This window comes from Aythya marila, assembly GCF_965140915.1.
Source record: "Aythya marila genome assembly, chromosome: Z".
Classification (NCBI taxonomy): Eukaryota; Metazoa; Chordata; class Aves; order Anseriformes; family Anatidae; genus Aythya; species Aythya marila.
This window is the reverse complement of record NC_139080.1, coordinates 35,984,707-36,006,369: the sequence shown is the minus strand read 5'-3', so window position 1 is coordinate 36,006,369 and position 21,663 is coordinate 35,984,707. Positions and strand designations below refer to the sequence as shown.

Here is a 21,663-nt window from a genome sequence, read left to right as displayed (position 1 = left end):
GCACTATTAATTTTAAAATGTCTTGATTCTGTAATGATTTCTTACGGTTTGGGAATATATGCTGAAAAAAAACATGATTCAAAAAAAAAAAAAAAGTTCTGCTAAAAGTGACCACTGAACACTTTATGTAAAATAAGCAAAATAATCCAAATTAGCAGAACAGTCAGCAGAATGTTTTGGTTTTTTGTTTGTTTTTTTGCTGCTGAGTAAAGGTATATAGCACAAACATTAGTGATCATCTCTTACCTACCTGGTAAACTCCACTGTTCACTTCTGAGTCTTAAGAGACAAAATTATGGCAACATTTCTGAACTTTTTCAGTATGTAATGTTTGCTCCCACATTCCTTGAAGTTACAACATCACCTGCTTTTGTGAACAGATTTATCTATCTTTTAAATATAGTATTTAAAAATTAAGAGCAATACTATTCTGTTTCATAACTTAGAGCAGTTGTTAAAGACAGAACCCTTGCTTTTAAATAATAAATAAGGTATCAGAACAAACTCCAACCTTTCCAGCCTGCAAACGAAACACACGATTTCAGAAGAGCCTAGGGGATACAATGAATTAATTGCTTAAGTTCCAGCTCCTTGGTGACACTGAGATGGTTGTAGAGGAAACCAGGTCCACAAACCCTGCCAAAAATTCTTTAAATTTCAAAGGATGGTACTGAGAAAGAGACAAAAGCAACTCTTCCCTCCCTGCTGGTCACTGTGCAGCAAAGACCTGGATGAAATGGATCACTTGGGAAGGGAAACGGGGGCAGAATAGTGCACTGCAGAGAAGTTTTCCCTGTTGTCTGGGGCTGATGAGAGTTGCTGCAGGAAAGAAATTTGATCTAACTATATTCTGGTTTCTTTTTTGTTTCTTGTTTTTCTCCCCGCTCATCCCTGAGCTTTTGAGCCAGGGAGGTGGGTCAAGACCAAGTCCCTGTCTCCTTTCCTCAAGGCTGCCCACAGCAGAGCACAGGACAGCCAGAAATGGCTGCTACGCTTTTCTTCATCATACAGAAGGTAACCTCTGAGGGCAGCCCATGCAACTGAAAAAGGGGCAACAACACTTCGAAGCACTCCTAAATCTCAGCTGGGAATACCGTGGGTCAATTATCTCATATATCTCAATACCGTGGCATTATCTCATCCATGCTGTTTCAACACTGCATGTCTTACACTTATAACCACAAAACCACAGTCACTCTCTAGGGCAACAGGAGAGACCTTGAGCCAGAAAACGGGCACGCAAGCTACTGCTAGTTCTTACAGAGATACAGCCACACTATGCTGCCTTACCACGACTACTTGCATGATGGTGCACTAGAGAACAGAAAACCCAGTAGAAGAGAGAGTCATTGCCTTCCTCATAAGCTCTTCTCCAACAGTGTAGTGCTAACAAACTTCCTAAAGCACAGAAAACAACGGCAAGGCCTGGTCCCACTCTCCCATCTTGCTAGCCCACTGCCACCTGCTCCTTCGCATCCTCTCAAAAGCTCTAGGATTCAAGGAGGCTTTGCCGCTGGCTCAGACACGGCACAGGTTTGTTTCTCACGCTTCTATTTGGTCTTCACTCTTTAACAACAAAACTCATATGATATGTGTGGCTTCTCTCCTAGGTGCTTAATTTACCTTCTTAAATTTAATTTTATTGCAAGAAAATGAATTAAACAATTAAAGGAAATACAATTCTCAGTAATAATATTTTACAAATGTTTGAAAGAAATATCAGGAGGAAATCTGGGGAGAAAAGTCTACAGCAGTGAATCTGCTTAAATTCATGTAGATGAAGAAGTTCCCCTGGACACAAGCATAGTTTATCTGCAAACACAAATGATTAAAATATGAAACTAGAATAGTCTGTTTTATTGCAGCTTCATTAAATCTTCAATTCTCCAGTGCCCTAAATGAGAAGAGAGAAAAAAGTCCTTCACAGAATGAAAGTGAACAAGATGTAACAGCACCATGGCAGCAAGTCTCTAGAGAACTTTCCAAATCTGCTCAGAAGACTGTCTGTTTTTTATAAAAGTTGCTACAAATCCCACATACCTGATTTTAATGTATGATTTTGGTAGTGGTCTTGTTCTCAAAATGAGAGGAGTAAATCAGGAATTACCTTTACAGAGCCCATAATTACAGCAAAAGAAATGAGACAGCACTGAATTTTCTCCTGTACAATGGCAGTATTTTTAGATTTAAGACCACCTACATTCTAATTTGTTTTTAACTTAGGAATTTATTTTATTATTAAAATGTATTCTACGGTACTCGTAGGTATCAATCAGAAACTGAACCCAAGCACACCCAGCTGCTTTCTTGGTCACTACATTGGCGATGCGCATCAGGAAAGACAAAACCCTAGCTCCTGGAGTTGAGATTTTCTAGACCTTAGCATCACAACCTCTCATACGTCCAGAGATTAAACAGGAATATGAGCAAGGAGGCAAACGAATTCAGTCATTTTTGCTACACACTTATCAGCACAAAACAGAAGGATAACTCATTTTCTAAAGACACTCTAAAACTTTTGTCTTAGAGTTGCACCAGCACTTCTTTGCATTAAAATAACACAGTTTTCTCCCTAGTTAGGAAGAAGCACGAAAAACTGAAACTGTCTTGCCTTGAATCACATGAATCCATGCAGCAGTATAGTTAGCAAACAAGATACTGCATTTCACGTTTGCAACTTATCCAGATACTTTCCGTCACTGGCTGTACCAGCGGACCCAGCACAGATGCCACAGCATTTCAGAGAGACGCAGGAATATGCCAATGCAGAGTTCAGCTTCTGCCCAGAACACTTCTGAACTTCACTGTTACCTATTAGAATGAGTAAAAGATTTAAAATAGGTGCTTTGTTCATCACAAGCTTGCAGAGCTTTTGGCAGTCAATGCTGAGGAAAATTTTCACATACTTAAGGACTGCCACTCTGTTTGCTACCCAAGCTCAAACTATGGGAAGGAACAAGCACCCGAGTCACAAGTGGCTTATTTTGCAGACACTGTCTGGAAACTTTTGTTAAAAGATTGTTCACAAGTTAGATCAGCTGACTCTTTTCCCTTTTCCTTATTCTTTCTCCCCAGTGAGACAGGAAATTTGCAACAGTTGGGCTTATCATCATAGAAATAATGTCGGCTTTTTCCTTCTTAGTCATGTTCGATTCCACGTACACTGACGGACACCGCTAAATGCACATTGACCTCTATAACCACCGGTTTTATTGAGGTTCTGTGTATTTTGGGAATGCTGACCATCTTGTCTTCTATGCTGGAGCAACACATACTGTAATAGTGTCCAGATCAGGAATTGAGGATCCTGGATACAGTGCACTAATGGAGCAGAAAATACGAAGTGGCAGCTTCATTCACCAGTGCCTGCCATTTCTCCTGGCTCTGATAATCAGAGTTATCCATACAAACATAAGCACAAAATTTGCCTCTGTTCTGGTTCTGAGGCTTTCTTCTGAGAACTTTTCTACTCTTTCATCCTCATTCATCTTCATTTCAGGAAATCTTACTCCCACCCACCTTTACAGTTAAATAAAAACTACAGTACTCTGAAGAGAACACCAAAAGCTCTACAATCTATTTCACTTATCACAGAGTAGTTTTTTGTTGTTGTTGTTTGTTTTGTTTTGTCTATAAAAATGCAGCCATTCTGAAACAAGCCAACCAGGCCTTTGCAGAGAGATTTGACAATTGTGAAAATCACAGGTTCCAAAATGAAATTATTTTGAATTAAGACATTACAAAACGAAGTTATCTGCCTTTTGATATCAGGCATTTGTGTTTCTTACTTTAATACAAGAATCCAGTTCTCACCAAAGCTTAACTTTTGCTGCCATGTGCCCTTTGTTTACAGAGGCGAGACAAACTGGTCAAAACTAACAGAGAAAAAGGTATTTTTCTATATGAAAACAAAAGTTAAAGATATACATTACTTATTTCAGAAGTTTCTAAGCTTGTGTATTTTTCAATAATTAAGTCTTCCTCTCCTCCAGAAATTCACATTTTCCCTGTCTATACTTAAGACAGGCAAGATGTACAGCACATTATGCCTACTGCCTGCAACAGAGTCGCATTCTGACAGCAATGAATATGCCCAATATACAGTAAAATGTTTTTCAGCACTTTTGAGGAAAGGGAAGGAGATTTCCCCTCAGTCTCAGAAACAAATAGTCCTATTTTAGAAACAAATTTAGAGCATATATAATAGAGACCGTAAAAGTACCATAAGATACAGCCACTCTTCCTGAAAGACAAACTTTTATTTTTTAGTGTTAGCACAAGGCTCCCTGTATTAGACTCCATTCTAGTCAGTCAACCATGTGCACATATGCTTATTCCGCATTTCAAAGTACACTTCTACATTCAAACTTTTTGGTTCCTAAAAAATATTTGCATATCACTGAACGTTCCTCATGCTGGAACTGTTTTAAAAGTTCTTACTTCCTTTAATAACTGTAGGAAGTAAAATCAAATCCTTTCTGTTCTTCACCACAGCAAGAAATGGGATGAAGCAACCACCAGAAAACTCAGTTAAGACCTGCTCCTAAGTACTAAAATCTCCTCTTACTCCAACTGGAGTAATAGAGACCTTTAACTAACTCTGTTTCAGTGTCAAAAATAGCATCCTACAGAAAAACAAAAACAAATTCAGCCAGTGAATTCACTGAGAAAAAATATACCAACTGATCATCTCTAATGCCATGAACAGTTCTGTGCAAATACTCTGATTCCAGTGGAAAGGACGGTGCTTCATTCACTGTCCTCAGATCCTTTTTCAAACAATATCAATTAAGTGGAAAAGCTACTTGAAAAGCTATACTGACAGGAGGAACTCCATCCATCCTAGAGTTATACTTCTAAAAATTGCAGCACTTTAAATTCAGTCCTCCGATTATGATGCCATAACTTTCCAAGACAGACAAGCTCTAAGTGACTCATCTGGTAAGACAAACACTATCTTTGACATTCACGTCTTTTGAATTATTAACTGGTTTACTGCATCTACATTGATTTTGCATGAAAAGGAATTCTTGGCACATTCTTGCAGGCTGAAAATTGCAGACTACAAAAGAACTCAGCAAAAATTATACAATCAGCTACTGCTGTTTGAAAGTCCTGTTAGTTTACATAAAGTCATAAAAGATGAAATCAAGAACAGTTTTCAGGGAAACATTCTCTCTAGGGAAAAACAAACAACCCCCCCAACAAACCACCAACCTTAATTTCACAGAATCACAGAACCATAGAGTATACTGAGTTGGAAAGGACCCACAAGGATCATCGAGTCTAACTCCAGGCTCCACCCAGAAAATCAGACTGTGTGTCTGACGGTGTTGTCCAAACACTTCTTGAACTCCCATAGGCTCAGTGCTGTGACCACTGCCCTGGGGAGCCTGTCCCAGTGCCCAACCCCCCTCTGGGTGCAGACCCTTTCCCTAACCCCCAGCCTGACCCTCCCCTGTCCCAGCTCCATGCCGTTCCCTCGGGTCCTGTCACTGTCCCCAGAGAGCAGAGCTCAGCACCTGCCCCTCCGCTCCCCTCCTGAGGGAGCTGCAGGCCGCCATGAGGCCTCCCCTCAGCCTGCTCTGCTCTGGGCTGAGCAAACCAAGGGACCCCAGCAGGACAGTCCCTTCCCTCAATCAGCAAGCAGCGCCATGCCTGATGCATCCGTGGAGCATCTATTTTGGAATGTGTTTTGCATCACCCTATTTTGTTGTTGTGGCACTTTTGCCCACAGAAGCAGAACAGAAGTGATGCTCAGTGTTGATATTTTAGAGTCAAAGAAAAATGAAGTGTGTCCTCAGTGCTAGTGAATTTAACACTACCTAAATTTATTAACACAAAAGTGAAAAGTAAGCCCTATTTCTAAATGTTTAGGTTTCACATTTAAAGATTTTTCTCAGCCAGTAGAATAACTAGGCAATCTATATAAATAAATAACATGTATGTTCAAAAATCAAGCTGCAACCCATAAAAAGATGAGGAAGACAGAGCAGTGTCAGCATTTTACTAAAATGGGGTATAAGTAGCTTTTCTGTCACCAGAGTAGGGGGAAATGGTGGAGAAAGTCAACATTTTTCTCTGTTTAGAACTTCAGCTTGCAAGAATTCAGTATAATTCCCACTTGGACAGACAGATTACAAATCCAAGGTAGATATGACCAAAACAGAGCCCAACTGAAATTACAGAAATACAATTCCAGCTGTTTTGTGTCCAATGAACTCAACGAGTGGCACCTATCTGTTTTGAAATATGCATGGATTCACTTCACCAGCCCTCTCCCAAGTGGCGTGCCTGTTACCTGAACCAGAACCAGTGCTTTAATTTCTAATTCTTTCAGGAGGTCCTCTGGCAAAATGTCAAGCCACCTTTACAGGCTGCTGCTAGTAAGGTTACACTTGCTGCTGCCTCAGCAGCACCTCTGCTGGGATCAAATAACACCCCTTCACTGGTGGGTGAATGGAGATGAGGCAAACCATTGCCACTTGGTGTGACCCATACAATGCTAGAGCAACTACTTCAGCCAGTTTCGGTCTAAGTAAGAGGATTCTTTTTAAAATGCTATTTAATTATAAAGACATGGCCTCCAGCATGGGCAAAACAGCATCACATCAATTATTATGACAAACCCACAAATCATCCCGTCTGAGATTGCCATGGCAGTTTCCATTTTCAGACAAATTAGAATTACCATGAACTTCAAATAGCCACTTATTTTTTATTTTCTTCCACAAAAAGTCTACAGGGACTCCATAAAGGGAAAGCTTATGATAAACATTAGTACAGGAAAAGTAAAATTCTTTTCTTTTTTTTCCCCTCTTCAGGACAAAAACAAAACAAACAAAAAGTTAATTTCTGTCATTTCTGTGACAGGTCGGATAGATTCCTCTAACATCTGCTATAACCTCAGATTTAAAAAACGCACTCTTTCTTCTCCAAGATTAAATCCAAGATTAAGTGCAAGATTAGATAAGCGGTGGAAGGTGAGGCAGTTCTAGGCAATTCTGCTGTGGCAAAGACCATCATAGGAATACTGTGCTTTAGATTGGTGCTCCTTCCTCTGCAAATAGACATATTAAAAGAGTGTCAGCACCACAGTTGTCCACCAGGGACCAGTACAAAGACAATGAGGACCAGAGTCCAAGAAGTTGCCAGAAGGCAGCACAAAGCAAGAACTTGTGGAAAAGGGTGTTGGAAGGCAGCTCTGGTTGCCTATGAGGGTACTACAGATCCCCACTAAGAAGAGGGCCATGGGTCTACGTAATTCCTGTCACTTCCCACCACATGCTGTCCACTCACTACTTCTCTTCAGATTTACTCACAGAGCTAAAACAGTTCCCCATGGCCTGCAAAACATATTTTCAATGCTGTCTGTCCTGTTCATCTTTTAAATTCAAAGATGTCACTAGCAGATTACTAGGTCAAACAGTCGGTGTTCAAGCTCCTTTAGCCTCCACAACAAATGTGTATAGTCATCCCAGCACCTCATTTAAATGTGCACTTCACAGTTACACAGCATAATATTCTGCAGAGTAACCTCTGCAGAGTCCGTTTCTGCTAAATCTGTGTATGCCGCTTCATTTAGAAATGCCATTAGCATGACAGTCATGAGGGCATGTTTAAATCTTAGACACTGTTGTACAGGAATGACCAGGAGCACCTCATTCTTCCTATTTCTTTGCTGTGAAATACTTCCAATGGTGATGAAATCAAGACAAAAAACAAAACTCTGATCCTAGTTGTGCTTTGAACATAGCAACCACAGATGTTCTTTGTCTCCAAAGATCACTGGGAGAAAAATTGCAAATGTGTGTCAATCAATACTTCAGTTTTATATATATTTACATATATACATACAAAGAATGGGAACGGTATATATCAGGTGGAAAGATAGTGAAGTGATAAATGCCTAAGAAATACTGCTAAAATAAGAAAAAATAATGAGCCATTATCTTTCTTACATACTAAGCAGTTGTTCTTTTTGTTAGATTTAGAAACAGATGGAAATTGGAGCAGATTGTTTAAGCCATCAACAATTCAGAAGGGTTACACAATATCCAAGTAATGGGCTATTCAGATTAAGGTCAATTTTTTCACCCTTTCAATTATGTAATATTGATAAAAGGACATATGGGAATAATGCCAACTATGAATACTGTATCTGGCACACAAACTAAAGTGCACAAATAGAAGGAATTTCCCTACCTGAAGCTGAAAATATTCCCTCCACATTCAAGTAAATAACTTTCTCAAAAACTGTCTTTACTCCCAGATCAAAAATTTGCTCCCTTTCCCTGACCTAAAATTTTAACACTCTGCACATCAGTCTGCACAACAGACTGATGGTGGCACACAGCCCTCAAAGAGAGGTTTTTAACAGCTAGTTCGGGCACTGTCCTCAGCCAGCCACCTCGCAAATGGCCCTTTTTGTCTTACCTCCACCTGCTCAGAACCTTCCACGCCATGGGAGGTGGAGGCTTCCTAAGTCCAACGTAAGCAATCCAAAGTGCAACAGCCCCACTAGGAACGATATAGAATTGTTCAACCTCCCAAACTAGCCCACATACCTCGACATGTATGGGAATGGACAAGAATTTGGTGGGTAGTGCTGAGAGGAAACATGGAGGGAGATCAGCAGACACCATTTGAGTGCAGTTTCAGTCAAAGTCAGGTAAAGACAGGTGAAGTGCTTTGCCTGGAACGGTTGAGGTTGGAAAGCATGCATAGGTTCCACTGAACACAGTGGGACAGTCACATGTATATTACAGAAGATGGGGCTGGATGGGTATTTAGGAAAATACTGCCATCAGTATGTCACTTTCCATGTCCTCTATCAGTACGAAAGAAACACTAAAAATTAGTTAGTTGAAATTTGAGAGCAAAGCAAGTGTAGAAAACACGTTGTGTCTAAAGAAAGATTGCTTTACCCACTGCAGTGAAAAATATTTCACACATTCCTGACCAAGGAACTAAAAATAAACAAATAAATTAGCTAGATGAATCACAATATAGAAAGCACTTGAAAAGATAAATTTTTGTCATTCTCATATTCCCACTGATTTCAATGGAACCTCTTACAAGTTTATGGGGTTACACACACTCACTTTTGCTGGATCCTGCCTAATAAGCAGACATTCTTCCATTCAATGCAGATGTTCAGTGTTTCCTAACACTGCCTCATCTCTAATGCGGTCTTCTTGTGGATGAACCTATGTGCCAAATCCATGCTGGTGGTTTTAAAGCCATACAGCAACCTGCAGGCCACAATAGTCTCTCCCTCATGCTGGGATAGTGCTAATGGCAGAGGAGTCTGCATGCCTAAAGGAAAGGAGACCATTTAGTGGCATAGCATTTAGTTACCTATTTCTGAGGAAAAAAAAAAAAAAAAAAGGACTTGGAGCAATCTTCTTAGCTCCAGGATGTCCAACAGATCTGCAGCAGCACAGTTAACATTCAAATGTGTTTATTTTTCTTCCTTCAGCACTCTGTGGATAATTGACGTAAATGAATAGTCTAGCCTGCTCTCCACCCATCAATTTAACTTCTTGCAATTCTGAATAAATGTCAAGAGTTCCAGACTCAACCTGGTTTTTACAAACTCAAGAATACTTCTTCTGAACTTTATGATGCTGCCCAGAGGTAAAACCATTATTATTATTATTATTTTTCTGAAAGGCAAAACATTCTATTCACTCTACATTCATTCTAAAAGGAGCAAAGTTCCCACCTGCTTTTCAATGACTTACTGTTGCTGCAGCTGGTGCAAGGAATTTGACAGACCGTAAGTTCTTCAGCATGACTTCTTGTTAAAAAAACAGAGTGTCAGTATTTAATACAGGTGAGTTTAATCTTTCACAAGTCAAAAAATGATGAATGAAAACAAAAATACTTGGAAAAAAAATACATGGAAATTGCACGACTGCAAGTTCTGCTAGAATGTTACTGATGAAAGAAAAATATTTTTATAATAAATTGTGCCACAAATCTTTATACTTGCAATTGGAACTGTATTTTGTAATAATAACATTGTATGGTCATAATGCACCTGTGTTAATAAAGGCTACTAATTTTACAACATTAAAGACAGAAAGAAACTAAACCAAAGACTTGAAAATGCTTAACGGGATTAAAGGACACTGCAACCTCAGAAATAACTTGAAATCGTTCCTGGTATGATTTAGAACTCTAGTATGACTGCATACCATACACAGGATCTTATGTGAATAAGAACCAAGGAAATGAGTCAGAAACTTTAAAACTTCAAAATTGTTTTTTGATCATGTCTGGGAAGCTTTATTCATAGTGGCAATACCAATCCATATTCCACCTGGGGATTAATCCCTGATCAAAAGGATTACTCCCAGGAGTAAGGTCAGCACGACCAAGTCCTGGATTTCTCACTCCTACTGAAAGAAAGACAATAAACAGATCTGTCTCGCAATCTACTTGTGAGTCATTCTCACACATGAATGTGTCTTCATGCCCTGCATACGATCTGTGAAAGTCAAGGCTGGGCCCAAAAAATCCCTGGGTCATCTGATATCAGGCTGCTAAATCTGGCATCAGAAATTTACTATTTTGGTTCCAGCCAGCTAAAACTCTTCCTTCCTCCCAAATGACAAGTACTGCTGACAATCAGTGTGAGAGTGTCATCTGAAGGACGGAGCATCGTTCACAGACCTTTCACACCACACTCCCCACGAAAAAGATGTTTACCCCTGCTGATGCAGAGGCACACTCATTAACTTACAGTAATGGTGAATCAAGACACATTATTCAAAAGTGAACTGCAGCTTGCCCAGGTGAGACAGACACTGCAATTTGCATGTTTTGGCACCAGAACACAGTGCAGCCGTGACGGTTTGATGGTTCTCCGGGATCCTGCCAGCGCCGTAGGTAGCAGGAGGGGGATAAAACGAAGTAGCAGCAGCAGATGGACACTGCAGCATGGGCTCAGTAACGCTGAACTGCTCCTTGCCGCATCTGCCAGAGTAGAGCAGGTTTCTGTGAGGGCTGTTTTACCAGTGATGCAGCATAATTTGGTAAGAAAGGTGAGACACAATGTCACCCTGTTCCTGCATGGGCCTATGCAGGACTTGACATACCCCACTGCACTTGTAGTCAAAATGGGTATGGTATAAAGACTGCAAGAATGAGAACTGGGACTACCTGTATTAGAAATCCTCCTTCTGGGCAAATTTCTCCACAGTGCAACAAGAGATTAGATGAAAAAGATAAGACAAATGAGAAAGGGAAAAGCACAGGTGCTAAGAAGCCTAACGGCTGCTGCATCTTGCGTGTTTGCACCTACAAATTGCTTACAGCGACCTAAACTGCTACCTGAAGATGCCTGCAAGGACAATTAGTGGGTTGTAACCAGGAGTTTTGCACAGAGTTGCACATAAAATGAAGGAGCATCAACACAGGTCTCAGTCTCAAATCTCTAAATGCAAGGAAATTCCCCTGACTTCTGTGAAAGCATTTTACATTTATCCCCGAAGTATGTTAAGTCAGCCTTTGGTTCAGGAATTGCACCCTTACAGAGCACAACATGCAGGATTTTGTATTATGAAACAGGTTGAAGCCTGGTGAAACGGCCACCCTGACCTTCCGCAATAACACACCGTGCCTAGAGCAACACGGCCAAATCTCATTATTCAGATTTTGGCTGTACTCGGGGGAAGAGGGAGAGGGGGTAAAGAAAATTGAAAAAAAACGTCACTGTACCACGGATTTAGAAAGTCAGACCGAGCAAATGCCGGCAGAACCCCAGTCCTCGGAAGGGGAGCAACGAGGTCCACACGGGGGGAGGCAGCCCCTGCCCCAGCACACACGAGCCCCACATACCCATGGACACCCGTGCATGCCCATGAACAGCCCTGCACACTCATATACTGTGTGAACCCCTGCACACTCACACACCTGTGCATGCTCACCCACTCATGCACCATCCATGCCTGTGCACACCCATGCATGCCTGTGCACCATGCACACCCATGCATGCCTACGCATGCCTGTGCATACTCACACACCTGTGCACGCTCACACAGCTGTGCACTATGCACAGCCATGCATACCCACACACACCCGTGCACCATGCACACCCGTGCATGCCTACGCACGCCTCTGCACACTCACACACCTGTGCACCATGTACACCCGTGCATACTCACACACACCCATGCACCACGCACACCCGTGCACCATGCACGCCAGTGCATCCTCACAGATCTGTATACACTCACACACCCGTGCACCATGCACACCCATGCACCATGCACACCCGTGCATGCCCACGCATACCTGTGCACGCTCACACCCCCGTGCGCCACGCACACCCGTGCACACTCACAGATCCGGACACACACACCCATGCACACCCGTGCATGCCCACGCACACCCGTGCACACTCACAGATCCGTGCACCACGCACACCCGTGCACGCTCACACACCCGTGCACCGTGCACACGCGTGCACCGCGCAGCCCCGTGCAAACCTGCTCCCCTCGCGCCCCCCTCCCCGTGCATGCACACACACACACACACACACGCGCGCGCGCGCACACGCACGCACGCACACACACACACACCCCGGCGAGCGCCCCGCACGTCCCCGCACGCCCCCTGCGGCGCGGGCACCTGGGTGGCTTTGTGGAACTGCTTCTTCAGGCCGGCCACCGACATGGCGCCAGGCGGCCGAGCGGGGCCGAGCGGAGCCGAGCGGAGCCGAGCGGAGCCGAGCAGGGCCGAGGGGTCCGCGCGTGCCGCTGCCGCTGCCCGCAGCCCCGCGCTGCCGGACGGGGGGGAGGTGTCAGGCGGCGGCCGCGCGGCGCTGCGGGGGCGCCGTGACGTCAGGGCCGGCCGCACCGCCCCCTCTCCCCCCCCCCCTCCGCCAGCCGCCACAACGCTCGGCGCTGACGGCGCCCCCGCCCCACACTGCGCCCTGTGCCCGCCTCACAGCCCCCGGGGGCGCAGCCCCAGCCGGGCAGTCCCGGTGCCTGCGGGAACCCTGCAGCCCTTGCGGTGCGCTCAGGCCCCCGGTTTGCCTCAGGGGTTCCCCCGACGCGCAGCTCGGTTCTTTCCCCCCCCCCGTCCATGTGCCAGTGACACCGGTAGGAAGCCGAGCCTGAAGGCTGCCCTGCTGGCAGGGCTGTTGGCTTCACGGTAAAAAGCCTCGAGTGATATCTGGGCTTTTTACTGCGCTTGGTATCGATAAACGTCGATAGCAAGTTCTCTCGCAGCGCAGTCAGATGGGTTTTAAACGCTCGCGGAAAAGTAATTAACGATTATTTGGCGCTGCCAGCAAAAGCCTAAGCAATGTGAGAGCAGCGTGATCCAGGCGTAATGATGCTTCTCTGCAGGCTGGACCCGTAGCTGTGCATGTGTGCCGCGACTTAGCACAGCCGAGATGTGTGTTCACACAAGGCTCAGCCAGCTGGCTGAAAGCAGCCATGCTACGCTGGCTTTGTAACACCGTCACAACAAACACTCAACACAAACTAGATAGGATGATTCACACTAGATGGGATGAAAATATTTTCAGAACTACCTGAAGATGTTTCTAAACTGCACATGGACTTGCCGTGGTGTACCACAGATGCTTGGTGCACCCAGCAAAGCTGCAGCGCTGCCCTGTGCAGGCCCACATCCCACCTCTGGCACAGGCTGCCCAGAGAAGCTGTGGGTGCCCCATCCCTGGAGGTGTTCAAGGCCAGGCTGGATGGGGCTTTGAGCAACCTGGTCTGGTGGGAGGTGTCCCTGCCCATGGCAGGGGGTTGGAATTAGAAGGTCCCTTCTAACCCAAACCATTCAGTGACTCTATGATACCATATGATACATCTCAGCTCTCTGAAGCATGGAAAAGCACCAAGACCCCATGCCGCTGACCCAGAAGCATAGTTCTACAAAGGGACTTGCAGTGAGGGAAAGGATCATGATTACAAGTCACATCTCTGCTTTCTGAAGCATTACCAACATTGTTCATAATGAAGAATGGCAAACCAATGTTGCTCTATTTCAAAGAACACCTTTATTCCTGGAAGCTGGAAGTATTTCCTTTACTAAAATACAATTCATGCCTGTCAGCATCAATGGACTTAAAACTACTTTGACTAAATTAAATGGTGAAGTTTGTTGGCCAAAGACAACTTTGTTTGGTATATGCTTTTCAGTGTATCACATCATTTGTGGCTCTTTTTATTGTTCTTTACAGTTTATTAAAAACAGAAGTCATTGCACTGAAGCAAACTTCAGAGCATTATTCACCTAGATTTTTCCAAGAGAATCATAGAATCATAGATAATAAACTGTAATGAACAATAACAAGGTGTTTGCTTATAACATATCACATCTCATTCTGAAATATTTTTATATATATATATATATATGCAGGCAAAATGAATTAAGAAAATATCATTGTTGCATACCCAAGCAATAACCAAATGCAGTAAGTACTTTGTTACAGGCAACCCTAATCCCGTCTTTTGTTCACACTGTTACAACTTTTTTCTCATGTTGTTTTTTCTCATATGTTTTCTCATATGTTTTCTCATATAACACGTAGTTGATTTTGTAGATTTAGAACTGCGTGCTACTTCTAGCAATATTTGCATTATGTGATGACTTTGATGACTACTAACTTAAAAATGCTATGCAAGTATAATTGATAGTAATACTTAGAAAGTATTTCATATATCACAGGAAAAATTGAGTTTTCAACTACCCAAGAGCTGTACTGTGAACTTGTAAGCACTGATAGTATGGTAAAGATCATGCAAGAAACACTTTTACTTATCTATACGATAATTTCATTTCAGAGAATTTAGAATGGCAAGAATCTTCCCTATTTCACCATTTGCCCACAGATTAATTCTTCAGCTTTTTTTTTTTTTTTGTAAAGAAGGCAAAGAAGAAGACAATAAAATTAAATTAAATTAAATTAAATTAAATTAAATTAAATTAAAATCTGGATGATTAAAGCAGGAATTAATTTGAGGTAGTTGGTATGTTAAGCTCCTGACTCAAGTTGTCTGATTTTTGGAACCCTTACAAGTAAACATTGTCAGACTAATTGGGACAGAACATTGCTGGAAAAAAAAAAAAAAAAAAAAAACCTCTCTTTTTCTAGAAGAGTGAACAAAATCTCATAATCTTTTCCAAAATATAAGTAATTTAAACTGCATTATTCAGAAAAATAAGGTGGAAATGTCTTTTGCGGCTACCTAGACAGTAGCATGAATTCTTTATAAAATATAGCAATTTCCAGATCAGTACAGTAGTAAGCTAAAGCCTGATGGCAGAAAGAGTTTTCCATTAATGTTTGAACATGATCTTCCTTAACACACTTAAAAGGCTTGTTCCCATTTACTCTGCACCTTGATTTCAGTTTTAAGTTTTTGTTAATTCTTTTGGGCACAAACACACCAACATGCCCATTTTTTCTCAAAATCCTCATTTCATTCTTTTGCAGTGGTGTTTCACTTATGTTGTTTGGCCATTCTTAACTTAATTCTCAAATTATGCCTCGTATTTTACTCCAAGGAACTGAAATTCCTTTTACAGAGAGATTAAAGGGGAAGCACAAGTAGATCACTTTCAGGGAATTGGAGTTTGATATAATTCCCATTGTCAGGAGATCAAGATGCATAGCAGAGCTCCAGAAGACTTCAGCCTCTACTGATACAGAAATCTAGGCATCTTCCAGCAGTGGTATGAGACAGCCCCCATGCTCCGTTTATAAGCAAGATGTTTTAAAGATGCAATTTACTGCACAGCTCTAAAGCCAGTAACAATCAAACAGCTATTTTCATTCTGAAAGTCATTATGTGAGAGAAGTGGAAAAAACATGACTAATTTCAATAGACCCTGAAGAATCTGATCCCAGGGTTTTTTTGTTTGTTTGTTTGTTTGTTTTTTGTTTGTTTGTTTGTTTGTTTTTTAACTCAGTTAACTAGTATTTCCAACAGCACACGGGGATGTAAAGTATAATAAAATCCCTTGACAGTTTGCCCACCAAAATGAAATAAAATGCTAAGAATAAAAGAAAAACATTAGGAAGAGTTACTTGAGCCAAAGAATTCAAAAATAAATTCCAGGAGAGAATGTTGTGGCTACATATTACAGGTTCTTGCAGAATGTGCATTGGAAGCAAATCACTCCGTTCCAGCAGTTACAAAGTAATAAAGGCACATTGAAAGACCAAAGGCCAATGTAATCAAACACGATGAAACCATCAAGCATTATGAACTCAACTCTTTCAAAATAGATAACATGGAAACACCAGAATGTACTTGCAATGTTCACTCACACTTCACTGGGGAAATATCTGGATATTTATAAAGGTACTTACAGTGTCCCGTTGATGATCTTACATGAAAACTTTGTTGATATTATACTCACTTTGCTTGTGTAAGACAGAAAAGTATAAAACAACCTTACAAAAAGGGAATCCAAACTCCAGGGAAGGTTCAGTCCATTACCCACAGTTGCTCAGAAACTGTGTAGGTCAACCAGAAATTAAACAAGAAACTCTACTTTGCATATCAAAGTCCTTGTTCAAAACCTAATCCATTCAGCTACTCTTCTATAAATCAGCTAGCAAAGACAGGTGAATTCAAAGAAGGTAAATCAGCAGGAACTGAATGATATTATGAAAATAAGACCAATTATTTAATTGGTCAGTTTATCAAAAGAGTGAAAAAAAATAGATACAAATACATTGTGTTACTCTGTCCATCATCACAGCAATTGAGCATGTAAGCATGTAAGTAAGACATAAAGGAAACAAAAAGAAATTCCATTATCCCCTAATCTCTTAAAAAAATGAATTCCTACATTGATTGGGAAATATCTTGGCAGCTAAGATGGTACACAAGATGTAGGCAGCTAGTCCCAAGGAAGGAAGATGGAAACACCTAAGAACAAAAGAAGCAGGACAGAAAAATGTCCATAAACCACATCCTCTTTTTGGAATTACAGCAGCCATTTCATTTTGCAGAAAACAAACAAAAAATAAAACAGGATTAGCAGGTTTTTTTTTCCTATCATTGAAGTGTTATTATTCTTCCTAACAACATTGTAGAGAAAGTAAATATCTGAATTTTGGTGTTTGTTTCAAGCATTATATAAATTATCCAGATTTAGTCCCAACAGATCTACCCTTGCAAATCATCCAATTCCAGTCTTATGGATTTAAAACTTCAATTTTCTTTCTTGGTACATGATTGACAGATGATGTCTCCTATAAAGATTTCTTATTTATTGAAGGGTACAAAGCTTAATTGAACACAATACTCTGATATGACACTTCTTTGACATGTGTTTATCAAACCACTGTAGATTTTTTTTTGTCACCATGCTCAACAGAAAACAAGGTATGTGTCTTTTCCATAATACCTTGCAAGCAAGCATTTTTTGTTTCTCTTAAGTGATGAGAGCCTTTTATGACAGCATGTTTCTTATAAGGCTATTGCAGAGCACTGTGCTTTTCCCGAAGATACTTAAATAGTTCTCTGCCGTGTTGAATGAGGTCTGCTTTTACTCCTGCTATTCTGCACATACGTCTTCCCTTGTCCATTTTAATCCTATATTGGAAAAATGCAGGACCAAGCAATCATGAATCTTGTCATTGTGGCTTACCAATAGCCAGCAATAAGCTAATATGTTTGTGTGAACTGCTCCACTGGTTATTAAGAGAGAGAAAGATGTGTTCTTCTCAAGCTTCAAGTCTCCGTTAATGCCAGTTTAGCCAGAACTTAAATAAGTAGTTAGATCCATCATTCACTGGATGCTGGCTACTCTGGATAATAAATGCAGGAGGATCTGGATAGGCTGGACCGATGGGCTGAGGTCAACTGCATGAAGTTTAACAAGGCCAAGTGCCGGGTCCTGCACCTGGGGTGCAATAACCCCAAGCAGAGCTACAGGCTGGGAGAGGAATGGTTGGAAAGCTGCCAGGCAGAGAAGGACCTGGGATTGATGGTGGACAGTCGGCTGAATATGAGCCAGCAGTGTGCTCAGGTGGCCAAGAAGGCCAACGGCATCCTGGCTTGTATTAGGAACAGCGTGACCAGCAGGGCTAGGGAGGTGATCGTCCCCCTGTACTCAGCTCTGGTGAGGCCGCACCTCGAGTACTGTGTTCAGTTTTGGGCCCCTCGCTACAAGAAGGACATCGAGGTGCTTGAGCGGGTGCAGAGAAGGGCGACGAAGCTGGTGAGGGGCCTGGAGAACAAGTCCTACGAGGAGCGGCTGAGGGAGCTGGGCTTGTTCAGCCTGGAGAAGAGGAGGCTCAGGGGCGACCTTATCGCTCTTTTTAGGTACCTCAAGGGAGGCTGTAGCGAGGTGGGGGTTGGCCTGTTCTCCCACGTGCCTGGTGACAGGACGAGGGGGAATGGGTTTAAGTTGAGCCAGGGGAGTTTTAGGCTAGATGTTAGGAAGAACTTCTTCACTGAAAGGGTTGTGAGGCATTGGAACAGGCTGCCCAGGGAAGTGGTGGAGTCACCATCCTTGGAAGTCTTCAAAAGACGTTTAGATGTAGAGCTTAGGGATATGGTTTAGTGGAGGGCTGTTAGCGTTAGGTTGGAGGTTGGACTCGATGACCTTGAGGTCTCTTCCAACCTAGAAAATTCTGTGATTCTGTGATTCTGTAAATAGATCTTTAAGACACACAAATAAAATTAATTGTCAGTCACCATCTAACATCACTGACTAGCATTTTTTTAGCCATGCTTTGTAGCAGCCGCCATGTATGTGTTCCACCATAGCAGCTATGGAATACCAGAAGAATGCATGCAGAGAAGAAAGAGTCCTTTGCCCACCACCAGCCCTTCTTCCTGTTTGATTCAACGTAATAGCTTAGATCCAACATTATAACTTAGTCATAGCTAGGACGGCTAGCAGCACAGAGTAACCTAGATCAACTACAGAGATGCTGGAGCTCTTCTCATGTATTTGCTGCATTGCCTAGATAAACGTGTTTTAGTAGTCCAGAAGTCCCGGGATTAGCATTTTGGATATCTTCAAGATGTTTCTCCTGCAGCCAAGAGACATAAATACACATGCATTTATGTGTGTGTACTAGAACAAGACACCTGCTTTAGGTGTGCAGCTAGCTTGGGTTTTTAAATGACTGCTGTTGTATTCCAAAATTTAATCAGCAGAGTAGCGTGGCTTAATTTCTCAGATTCTCTCCCTTGTCTATTTGTAGCATGCTATCAGCTACTACATGGAGCAGATGTTAGCATGTCCACATCACCAGCTCCCAGGAGGCAGAGAACAGCAAAAAGGTAAGCATCATTTGTTCTTGCCAAAACTAATGAGTGTTCCTTTTCATCTGTGTGCTTGTGGGCAGCCCCTCACTGTACTGTATCAGCAGGCCTGCTTTAAATAAAGCTCTGCAGCCAGCATAGTCTTATTTCTGATAATTTATATTAATTCAATCTATACAGTGAGCTATTCCATCTCTTGGTGCATTACAGATTACGTTACATGTAGATAAATAAAATTTGATCAGAGAGTGTGCAAAGTGGGAACTCATCAGACTGCTTGCATACTTATGTTGCAAACTTCTTACTCAGTTTTTCATTCCTGTGCTATAATTCTGTTTTACCTAAGTGACCATTCTATTTTTGCTCATGCTTTTATTGCATTGTGGATGTTTTTAATATTTTAATCTTTAGAAACTGTCAGCATATTATCTTTGTGTCCCTGTGCCACACATGGAGCTGATACAAACTAACGTAAGCCATCCAAATAAATGTCTAGCTTTTCAAACTTCAGGGCCTGAGAATCAATGACTACACAGTTTTTCTTGACTTTCTGCTCACCTTTAAAATTTCTTTTATTTTGTGGAAGCATGGGTTGGCTAATAGAGAACAAAATGTTCCAGACAGGTGAAGTAAGAGAGATATACAGAAGTACAAGATGAAACTGCAGAACATCGAAGGTAATTTTTTGGCAGACATTGTTAAGGTGAAAACATCTTCAGGGATTCAAATTACCATTGCAGTCAGCATGAAACAACCACAGTTTCATATCAAATGATATGAGAACATGGGCTTTAAAGAACAAACGGCAGTTCCAGCTTTGCAGCCACAGCTGAATCAGTAAATTCTGGTGCAGTAAGGTGCCATTAGCTCTTAACCTCCATCAGAACAAAATGCACAAATTTTACCTATATATTTATGTTTCATAGCATTACCATGTGAGGTTTGGGTACAGACTGGTTATTCTGTCCTGTTGAATGTCCAATAATAACTGTGATCAGATAGCATTTTTTGTCCAATTGTTTGTATTTTTGTCCACAGTTTCAGAGGCTATCCCATCTGTGCCTGTTTGGTTCCCTGAGAAAAATTATCTGCCATTCATGACCCAGATTAGTCATAAAGTTCACAGATGTTATGACCTATTCTCCTATGAGCTTCTTAATGCAAGAATTATGTTACAACATTCATGCATTCATAAGACTCCACAAGCTTCAAATTTTACAATGGTTTAGTCTTTGTACAGAAAGACTGCTTCTGAGATTTTTGTGTAGATCAGATAGATCATGCATGGGACAGCAGAGGCAATAAAAGAGTAATTGAAGTATTCAAACTCTTTATCTGAAAAAAGACCTGGTCTTGATTTTGACCTGCCGCATTGGATAGTTATTAATATGAATGAAGCTCCCAAATCTCTCTCTCTCCTTATCAAGCTTTGTTGTTTTTTGTTTGGTTTGTTGGTTGGTTGGTTGTATTCATTTGGTTGGTTCATTGGTTCATTTGCTTTGTTTCTACTTTTCACTGCTTATGTAAAGATTATCAGTTTCAGTAAAAAACTTGCAGTAATAATCACAGAATCACAGAATCACAGAATTTCTAGGTTGGAAGAGACCTCAAGATCATCGAGTCCAACCTCTGACCTAACACTAACAGTCCCCAATAAACCATATCCCTAAGCTCTACATCTAAACGTCTTTTGAAGACTTCCAGGGATGGTGACTCCACCACTTCCCTGGGCAGCCTGTTCCAATGTCTAACAACCCTTTCGGTAAAGAAGTTCTTCCTAAGATCCAACCTAAAACTCCCCTGGCAAAACTTAAGCCCATTTCCTCTTGTCCTGTCACCAGGCACGTGGGAGAACAGGCCAACCCACACCTCGTACAGCCTCCTTTAAGGTACCTATGGAGAGCAATAAGGTCGCCCCTGAGCCTCCTCTTCTCCAGGCTGAACAAGCCCAGCTCCCTCAGCCGCTCCTTGTAAGACTTGTTCTCCAGGCCCCTCACCAGCTTCATCGCCCTTCTCTGCACCCACTCAAGCACCTCCATGTCCTTCTTGTAGCGAGGGGCCCAAAACTGAACACAGTACTCGAGGTGCGGCCTCACCAGAGCCGAGTACAGGGGGACGATCACCTCCCTAGCCCTGCTGGCCACACTGCTTCTTATACAAGCCAGGATGCCGTTGGCCTTCTTGGCCACCTGAGCACACTGCTGGCTCATATTCAGCCGACTATCCACCATCAATCCCAGGTCCTTCTCTGCCTGGCAGCTTTCCAACCACTCATCTCCCAGCCTGTAGCTCTGCTTGGGGTTATTGCATCCCAGGTGCAGGACCCGGCACTTGGCCTTGTTGAACTTCATACAGTTGACCTCAGCCCATCGGTGCAGCCTATCCAGATCCTCCTGCA

The 21,663-nt window shown here is 42.2% G+C and overlaps 1 protein-coding gene across 1 annotated transcript in view; it reads right to left on the bottom strand.

Moving 5' to 3' along the window:
• Window positions 1-12,776, bottom strand: part of SH3GL2 (SH3 domain containing GRB2 like 2, endophilin A1) — a 90,094-nt gene extending 77,318 nt beyond the window's left edge. The window contains exon 1 of the mRNA XM_082783248.1: window positions 12,640-12,776. Within this exon, the coding sequence (XP_082639374.1) occupies window positions 12,640-12,684 (45 nt within the window). The 5' untranslated portion in view covers window positions 12,685-12,776. The remainder of the gene's footprint in view (window positions 1-12,639) is intronic.
• Window positions 12,777-21,663: the final 8,887 nt, after the last annotated feature.